This window comes from Perognathus longimembris, chromosome 5 (assembly GCF_023159225.1).
Source record: "Perognathus longimembris pacificus isolate PPM17 chromosome 5, ASM2315922v1, whole genome shotgun sequence".
Taxonomy (NCBI): Eukaryota; Metazoa; Chordata; class Mammalia; order Rodentia; family Heteromyidae; genus Perognathus; species Perognathus longimembris.
The window spans coordinates 82158713-82168560 of record NC_063165.1 but is presented as its reverse complement, the minus strand read 5'-3'; the positions used below and the strand labels follow the sequence as shown (position 1 = coordinate 82168560).

Genomic DNA, 9848 nt, shown 5'->3' with positions numbered 1-9848 from the left:
TGGAAGTTTCTGGCTGTTGAACAGTCTTTGGATGAAGGCCTGAAAAACTCGACTTTCCGAGTAGAGTGGAGCAAATTGCCTGATCTCTTTATGTTTCTGGGTCCCGGGGATAAGGAAGATGACACGCTTTTTAGAAAGGACTCTGAGCTTTTGTGTAAAAACCTGAACCAGCCTTCAAACAGCGAGAGAAAAGCAGGTGGGCCCCAGAGGCTAGAGGGCGCTCAGCCTCCCTGCCATTCAGGGCCGGGGTCACCAACCGCTTCTGCAGGGGTCCCCGTTCCCACTCTGATCCTCCTCTGGATTCTTTGCTCCTGTGGATGCGGGCATCTCCGAAGGTCTAGCTCATCCTCTTCTTGCGTTATCGTTGAGCTGCAGCAATCTTTCACTCCCAAGCTCCCAAATTAACGCCCCCCCCCCGCCAAATACCATGGGAACACCTTGCACCAAGTCCCCTGGAGAAGTCTGCGGGGAACGCTTCCACCCATCCAGCAACTCTCTACTCCATCTCAAACGGGCACCAGCCTTCTCGTTAGTCCTTGTAGTCAGGGATAATTGTCTCAAGAGAGGTAATGGCCTCTTTGAACACGCTCGTTGTGTGGGCTGCCTATATTCTGGGTTCCCATTAAATATGAGAATCTCCCTGATTGTGACTTTCTGTTCTCAGCGCCTGGGCACTGTTCCTTAGCTTTTTTTCACCCAGGTCAGGTGCTTAACTCCATATCCAGCCTTTTCGGTAGTGAATTGAAGATAAGAGTCTCACACACTTTCCCGCCCCGTCTGGCTTTGGACCTTGATCTCAGCCACCCCAGTGGCTAGGATTACAGGCGCGAGCCATGGACACTAGCCAGCAAGTGTTTTTCTTTGTGGTTGTTCCTTTCTCTAAAATGCCTCAACACGTCTGCGTCCTCGTTGGGATAGCACCCTATGTGTTTACAGTGTCCCCGGTTCTCCCCTTCCTCTTCACCTTCTCCCTCCCTTGTTCTGCTCTTCCTCACACAGGTACCAGGTGGCTGACCTCTTTGACCTCTGCTAACTTTCACTAGGGAAAAAACATGGTCGTGAAAGCCCTTTATGGAGATTCAGCCAGCCGGTGTGAACCTGGATCCAGAGCTCTTAACAAGTGGAGAGTTCCCAGTCACAAAGTCCAAGCGAGCAGACGCGCCACCCAGCCTGGACCAGCTCTGGGCCTCGGTGGCTGTCCTGGGTTCGAAGCCCTGCGGGGTCAGGGACTCTGTCTCCCTCGCAGATCTCAGCTGTCTGGGGGCAATGTCGGGTAGCGACTGTCTGTCTTGCTGCTGGGCAGGGGCGAGTGGCTGGCCCGGCCTCTGTATCCGCTGGTATCTGGACGGTGTAACGGTCTGTCTGCTTGTTGATATGACTGTCACGTATGCCCCTCCCCTGGGCCTCCATCTTGGCTCACTTGACCTCTTTCCAAGGGGAGGCCTGGGGGCTTGGGCTGCCTCCCTCTTCTACTCCTGGGTGCTGGGTCTCGGGGGCCCGGGGGCCCCAGGGAGCTGTGCTGAGGCTCATCACCCAGAGCTCCTTCCGCGGGAACTCAGAGCCATTTGCCCCTTGTATTTATGAGTGACACCTGGTATTTGCGCATGTTCACCAGGCACCATGTGATACTTTGATCTGTGCACCATTGCTTGTTTTCTTGCTCTTTCTTTTGTTCTTGTTTGTTTGTGCTGGTCCTGGGGCTTGAACTCAGGCACTGAACTGGGCACTGTCCCTGAGTTTCTTTTGTACAAGGCTAGCACTCAACGTTATGACTTCCGGCTTTTTCTGAATAGTTTATTGAAGGAAAATAAGAGACTCACGGGCTTTTCTGCCTGGGCTGACGCCAAACTGCAATCTTGAGGTCTTGGCCTTCTGGATAAGTGGAATGAGACACGTGCCACCAGTATCTGGTGCTCTCTCTTTCTCTCTCTTTCTCTCTCTCTCTCTACCAAATATCTTTTCCTCCAAGCAGTGTTTTCACCTCCAATGCCCTCTCCACGGCAGGCGTGAACCTGCGTGACCTGTCCCCCCCCCCCCACAATCCATTTTGTCTGGCCACGATGTGTGCAGAGCAGCTCCGTGTGCATTTGCGGGGTGCCGCTCTGCCCGGCGCCCAGGTCCCCATCCTTACACGGCTCTGCCCGCGGCCTCCACTGGACCTGCACTCATCCCCCCTCCATCCCCCCCCCCCAGCCTGTTCTTTCCAGCGGTTTGAAATGGAAAGCAGACTAGCTGGGTTTCAGCCTGGTGAGGGGCGCTATTTCCAGAATGACTTTCCTGTTGGAGGACATCACCCCTCCCCGCATCTTCACTTAAGACAAACAGCAAAGGCAAAATCTCTGCAGATCCCTTGCTGTTTTTGGAAGCATAGATCTTAAATATGGAGATGCTGTGCAAATAAACAGTGAAGAACTCTGCACAGTGGCTTCATTCCTTCATGAGAAAACAGGCCTCGGCTTCTGCGTCTTACTTGATGCTCTGTCTGGGCCATGTAGATTGGAGCCACTTCCCAGATTACTTTTATTTTATTCTATATACTTTAGTATTGTAACTACTGGTTTTTGCTGAGAAATGATGTTTTTTTTTTTTTTAAAGAAATAGCAGCAACCAATCTATTAATTGATGCTTTTGAAATTCTTTATTATGTATTTTACCTCCTGGAGTATCCTTCCCCCCCCCTCCCCACTTCCTGTTCCCTCTTCCCGGAACCAGGCAGAGACAGTCAGTGTTTCAGAAGGGGACATGGCAAGGTGGAAAGAGGAAACAGTGCAGGAACTTCAGAGACTTACAGCGGAGAAATGGGAATGAATCTCCAAAGTCAGAATTTCGTCTCAACTCACCTCAGAGTTTTCCTAGTGGGTGTGATGCTGCCTTATCTTATTAAACTGTGAGAATTAAGTCAGCACCTCTGAGAATTATTTACCTATGAGAATTTACATCTGAGAATTAAGCTAGCACCCCAAATAGCCCTGGGGGGGAGGGGCTCAGAAAGTTGGGGAATTGAAGATGACCCAGGATATTCTTCCTTGAGTCAACAGTCAAGGATTTTCTAGAAAACTCAATATTAGATAAGCATTGATGGGCGGGAATGTGGCTTAGTGATAGAATGCTTGCCCAGCACACATAAAGCCCTGGGTTCAATTCCTCAGCACCACATAAACAGTAAAAGCTGGAAGTGGTGCTGTGGCTCAAGGGGTAGAGTGCTAGCCTTGAGCAAAAAGAAGCCAGGGACAGTGCTCAGGCCTTGAGTCCAAGGCCCAGGACTGGCAAAACAAACAAACAAACAAACAAAAAACAACATCATCGAGCTGGGCACTGGTACTCAGGGACAGTGCCCAGGCCCTGAGTTCAAGTCTATCATCTACCAAAAAAAAAAAAAAAAGAAGAAGGCTGGTCATTGTTGGCTCATGACTGCAATCCTAGCTACTCAGGAGGCTGAGATCTGGGGAATCATAGTTTGAAGTCAGCCTGGGCACAAAAGTCCTGGTGAGACTCTTATCTCCAATTAATCACTCAAAAACCGGAAGTGGAGCTATAGCTCAAAGAGTGCTAGCCTTGAGAAAAAAGAGCTCAGGGACAGAATCTAGGCCCTGAGTTCAAGCCCCACCACTGACAAAGAAAGAAAGAAAGAAAACCACTGAGCATTATTATTACTATTGTTGTTGTTGGTCTTGGGACTTGAACTCAGGGCCTGGGCACTGTTCCTGCGAGTTTTCACTCAAGGATAGTGCTCTACCACTTGGAGCCACAGTGCCCCTCCCTCCCTCCCTCCCTCCCTCCCTCCCTCCCTCCCTCCCTTCCTTCCCTCCTTTTTCTTTCTCTCTCTCTCTTTCTTTCCTTCCTTCCTAATGTAAGGTCCATCCCCAGAAGGCTTCCGGCAGATGCCCCCACCTGGTTAAGTCTCCACCCAGTTACCTGGGTAACCAGCAGGCCTGGAGACAGTTACCTCCCCCTTCCCTGCGGTCACATCCTAATCCACCTGGCCACGCCCTCCTGGCCCTGCCAGGGTCACCCCCTCTCTCCAGCCATGCATCATCTCAGCCACAGGCCAGCAGTTCTGGAATAAACTTTTCTCTCCTGCCTGAAGACCGCATGGTGGTCTCCTTTACTGGCTACCTACTTTAATAACTCTTACACTCCCCCCAGGGAACCTGAGCTGCCCCAGGGACCTTGTGCAGGCCCCCCCCCCCCCCAGGTAACTGTCTCCTGACTCAGCGCTGACTTCCATCCACCGCAATGGCTGCCCCAAGGCCCAGGGACGCCAGCCGTCGTGGGTGGCGTGGCCTCTCCAGCTGCCGGTTCCCTCCGTGTTAGCTGAACAGAGACTTTCTCCTCCCCGAGGAGCTAGGATTACAGGTGTGCGCCACGGGCACCGGGCTAGTATTATTATTAACCAAATTCTAGTTTCTCAAGAAAGAATCAGAGGAGATCTTTACACCTAAACGTCGATGCCGCCAAGGTTAGCTGGGGAAAAAGAAGAATCAACAGGAAATACACGTGAATTTCTTTCCACAATTACGATTTTATTCAAGCCAACCTGTTTTGAAGGCTTCAGCGTGTTTAGAAAAGTGGTTTGGTTTTAGATCAGCCTGAGGAATGGCAGCTCTCTGGGGAAAGGCCAGTCTGTGGTAAGGCCCCGTTGTTGGGTGCCAGGGCCAGAAGAGGCTGCTGGAAGCCGTTGACTTGGAGCCCCGGAGAATCTACTGTTTGGAATAGCTGGATCAAGGAGCAAAGCCATGAAGAGAATTAATTATACTTATATTTGTTCCTCCTTAGATCACATCCAGAGGCATTGAGAACCATGATGTCATTATAGGCATTTGACTAACCAAATCACAAAGGTTTTGTTTTAAGTAATGAAAATAATTTTTCCCCCTCAGATTGAACTGGTAGATGTTCTTTTCTTGGGCCAAGCTTTCAATGGGAAAATAATCTATAATTAACTTTTTTTTTTTAAAAAAAAACAACAAGCTCTTGTGCATTGTGCTCTCACAAAACGTTTGAGCTCATTGTTGGCTCTTAAGCTAAATAACTAATGCAATGCCACCGGAGACTCTGACTATTTGATTATAACTGGGTTGCTCACTGTTTGTGTAAGTCTGTGGAGCCTGGATATCTCTGTGAATACGAGACGGTTATGCAGCTCCGTTCTGGAGGCTCAAGGGCCTGGCTCTGGGCTGGCTTCACTATCATGAGGCCCTGGTGGCCCTTGGCACCCAGTGGCAGGAAAGAGAGGTCACAGAGCTGGTGGCTTTGGAGGGGACAGACTCATCTGTGCTCTCTATTTTTTCTTGGTGGAACTGAGTTTTGAACCCAGGGCCTTGCAGTTGCTCAACCATGTTAGTTATATCCCCAATCATGAACAAAGTTATTTTTTTCTTTCTTTCTCTGTCTTGCTCCCTTCCTATATTTATTTTAACTCTTTCTCACTTTCTTTAAGACCAGCAAAAAACAAACAAGAAAACATGTTTTCATGCTAGCTTTTGTTTATCTCAGTCAAACATTTTTTTTAAAAAGATAGTGCAATTATAGCTTTAATTTCTAGCCCCTCATTAATTCTTTAATATACTGAAACTTAACTTGCATCCTAATTGTGAAAGTCAAGCTTTGTCTTGAGCTACTAATCTTCACAATTTCAAATCATTGGCTTCCTCACCCTCTCCAAATACCTTGTAATTTGGCATTTGTGTCATGTTTCCTGGAGTACACATGAGCACTACCCAGTGCATTCAGCCCGTCTTTTCTTAAATGCTGATATACTATGAGGTCCCGGGAATCCTTTTGTTTCTTATTCTTTTTTTTTTTTTTTTTTGGTTAGTCATGGGGCTTGAACTCGGAGCCTAGTTGCTGTCCTTGAGCATGTATTTTTTTTTTTTGCCAGTCCTAGGGCTTGAACTCAAGGCCTGAGCACTGTCCCTGGCTTCTTGTTGCTCAAGGCTAGCACTCTGCCACTTGAGCCACAGCGCCACTTCTGGCCTTTTCTGTTTATGTGGTGCTGAGGAATCGAACCCAGGGCTTCATGCATGCCAGGCCAGCCCTCTACCACTAAGCCACCTTCCCAGCTTGTCCGTGAGCATTTTTGCTCAAAGCTAGTGGTGCTCTACCACCTTAAGCCACAGTTCCCCTTACAGTTTTTAGGTGGCTAATTGGAGCTAAGAGTCTCGTGGTTTTTCCGGGGGTGTCTTTGAACCATGATCCTCAGCTCTCAGCCTCCTGAATAGCTAGGATGACAGGCGTGTGTCTAGCTTTTATTTATTTTTCTTTTAATACTTTGATGGACTGGTTTTCCCCAGGGGTGCCAGTGGTCCTTTATTTCAGGCACCATTACTCCCTGTCCACAGAGGTGTCAGAGAGCTGTGCTGTGGTCAGCAGAGCAGCTGGGGACAGGGACGTGGCTAGAATCCGGCCGTGTGGGGCTCAGTCCACTGGGGGTGGGTAGAAGGCGTTCTGGCTCGGGGGCCTGGCAGTGCCGCGGGCCCTGGCCCGGAGCGGGCACACTACAGGTAGGTGGTCACCTCTCTGCTCTCCCTCTCCCTGGCCTGCGCCAGCGCCACGTGGATGCACTTGAGCCATTCCTGGGCGTTCTTCTCGTCCTTGGCCTTGAACATGTAGGTTTTGTCGTCCGTGAAGATCTCGAAGGCCCGAGGGAGGGCGCGGTCCCTGCGCGTCTTGGCCACGGCCTTCACGCTCTGCACCTTGCTGAGCTCGATCGGGGCGTCGTCAGGATCGTCTTTCTGAAAGGCAAGGGAAGGACAGAGCGTGAGCTGGCTGGCCCGGGGCCTCTCTCCGCCTGCACCGCAGCACCTTGGCTGTCTTGGAGGCCAAGGTCTTGGGAAACCCAGAGCCACGGAAGGACTTGGTGACCGGGCCTGGGTTACAGGCAGCCCCGGTGAACAGCAAGTTATTTTCAAATGGGTGCGCGGGAAGTCCTGAGCCACAGCTCTCTGACTCTGTTCCATGGCGTGCTGTTAGCACTGACTTCACAGAGCAAACCATGGCCGTACCCTACAGAATCCTATTAACTCCGTTGCAGAAGGCTGAGGGGCAAGGCATCCATTCTTTTTTCTCTCTGTTACCTCTGATGAGGGGTTTGCCAATCCATTAACGGAATAAATCGAGTTCTCATGTTCGAGGAGAGCAAACTCTTTTTCAAGTCTCTGCCCTTTGGAAGTTTGCTTTGTCCTCAAGTACCTAGCGAGGCAATAGCTAATGATTTCACAGTTGTCTTTCCTGAAAGCAGAAGCTGAATGCTGTCTGCAGTACTAGGAGTGATTGTTCATTTCCAATCTTCATGATCCTGGGTACGCGCTGTCTGCTGGAGAGAGAATCTTCTAGTTCTTGCCCACAGCCCCTCTCACAACCACACTTTCCCACTTTGCCATGAAAAGGCATCCCCCCCACCTATCCCCAGCTTCCTGTGTGGAGTCAGCCAGCTTAGGGAACCCTCAGCAACATTCACCCCAAAAGGAATTCAACATGCTGGTGACAGGAGATCGCTGTCAACCAGGGCAGCACAATATTCCCCACAATTCATTAAAGAAGTTCCCATTTTAGTGTTTAATAGTTATTTCTTAAAATTGCTATTATAGTTTACATTTTTAAACAAATGCTATACTGTTTTAAAGAAATAACTCAGCTGGAAAAAATCTTACTCCTTAGAGACCGATGCTCACAATAAGTCAAAACATTTAAATTTCAATTATGTACATGATTTTATTATGATTTTAGTGAAAGGTTATAAGGCCTCAGGGTAAAGTTGCGAGAGGTAAAACAGAAATATGAAATGGATAAAGCCAATCTTGCTATCTCTATTAATGAAGAGTTAATTTATGGACATTAAAAATAAAATAAAATGAGCCAGGTGCCGGTGGTTCATGCTTCTAATCCTAGCTACTCAGGAGACTGAGATCTGAGGATCGTGATTCAAAGCCAGCCCAGACAGAAAAGGTGGTGAAACTCTTATCTCCAATTAACCACCAGAAAACTGGAAGTAGAGCTGTGGCACAAAGTGGTAGAATGTTAGCTTTGAGCAAAAGAGCTCAGGGACAGCGCCCAAGTCCTGAGTTCAAGCACCACAACTGACAAAAAATAAAAAAAAAAAAAGATTAAACAATATGGATGAGCTGGGTGTCGGTGGCTCACACCTGTAATCCTAGCTACTCAGGAGGCTGAGATCTGAGGATCATGGTTTGAAGTCAGCCTAGGAAGGAAAGTCTGTGAGATTCCTATCCCCAGTCAACCATCCAAAAGCCCAAAGTAGGGGCTGGGGATATGGCCTAGTGGCAAGAGTGCCTGCTTCATATACATGAAGCCCTGGGTTCGATTCCCCAGCACCACATATACAGAAAATGGCCAGAAGTGGCGCTGTGGCTCAAGCGGCAGAGTGCTAGCCTTGAGCAAAAAGAAGCCAGGGACAGTGCTCAGGCCCTGAGTTCAAGGCCCAGCACTGGCAAAAAAAAAAAAAAAGCCCAAAGTAGAGTTGTGGCTCAAGCAGTAGAGTGCCAGCTTTGAGCAACATAGCTAAGGAACAGCACCGAGGTCCTCAGTTCAAGCCCTAATATGAGCACATAAATAAATAAATAACCAAATAAATAAATTAAATAAAATGGATGCTGTGAGGTATTAAAGTGGTTGATATTTTATTCTAATAATTACATTTAAAGGAGAGATGCATTCCTTTTGTGTTGAAGTGTCAATAATTACAATTCAACAGATATCAAAATCTTCTAGTGCTTATGATAAATATATTAGTGCAACTTAAATGATCTATTTCAAGGATGCTTCAAAATTCTTTTTGGGACATACAGGGTGATGCTTGAGGCTCTTTTGCACTGGACAACGTAGCCTAATGGGAAATGTCTGACAGTAATAGGATTGCATTTCTCTGACTTAGCCCATCCTATGGAGATCGTAGCTCTTAGGGACTGAGGAGGAAAAGAACAAGTTCCTGTAGTGACTTCAAGGGGAGCTGGGGACAGCTAAGATGGCAGTCGACACAGGCAAAAGGTCATGGGCTGGTTGGGAGAGTCAGGACCTCATTAAGAAAATAAAAGTAAAGGGTTATACTGCCATTGTTCAGCCTGGTTCCATTTTCATCCTCATGTATAGAGCAGCGTTGTATGATGTGGCTGAGCTTTCTGTGCCCTGCTGGCCACTGGCCGCCCCCGCTCCCTGGGGGTGGGGGGGGGAAGGGGCTTGGCACTTTGTGCTGCATTATGTGACTTTCCACTCCGAGCCCCGTGTTCTGTCAGATTTCTGGAATGCCAAGCCATTATTCCCTGATAAAGACGTCAAACAAGTGAGCTAAGGCAAATTCTGCCCTGTGTCAGTGTCAGGGGGTTTCATTTTTTTTTTAATTTTAATTTTTTTTTTTTGGCCAGTCCTGGGCCTTGAACTCAGGGCCTGAACACCGTCCCTGGCTTCTTCCCGCTCAAGGCTGGCTAGCACTCTGCCACTTGAGCCACAGCGCCACTTCTGGCCATTTTCTGTATATGTGGTGCTGGGGAATTGAACCCAGGGCTTCATGTATACAAGGCAAGCACTCTTGCCACTAGGCCATATCCCCAGCCCCATGTGAGGGGGTTTTAGAAGCCATTTTCTCTCCCCTTCCCTCCCTAAGCTCTTGAGTAAATACAGGAAATTCAGATGGTCATTTTAAGCACTTTAAAGTTGCTTCAATGTGAACCTAAGCCAAAAATATCTTTCTTTAAAATCTCCAATAACTGCTTCAACCGAACAGGCCATGCACTTCCATTTCCAAAGATCTCCCAGCACAGAAAGCTTCCCTGGCCATAAAAGATCCACAAAGCCATTTGAGCCAGGTGCACTGGCTCCCACGTGTAAGCCTG

The 9848-nt window shown here is 48.4% G+C and overlaps 1 protein-coding gene across 2 annotated transcripts in view; it reads right to left on the bottom strand.

The window, feature by feature from the left end:
- Positions 1 to 6340: 6340 nt before the first annotated feature.
- The window catches only part of Veph1 (ventricular zone expressed PH domain containing 1), a 111006-nt gene continuing 107498 nt past the window's right edge, over positions 6341 to 9848 (bottom strand). Inside the window, exon 14 of one of the 2 annotated variants that reach the window (XM_048347213.1) lies at positions 6341 to 6734. In XM_048347213.1, coding sequence (XP_048203170.1) covers positions 6498 to 6734 — 237 coding nt within the window. In that variant the 3' untranslated portion in view covers positions 6341 to 6497. The remainder of the gene's footprint in view (positions 6735 to 9848) is intronic. The other variant, XM_048347214.1, reaches the window with a different exon arrangement.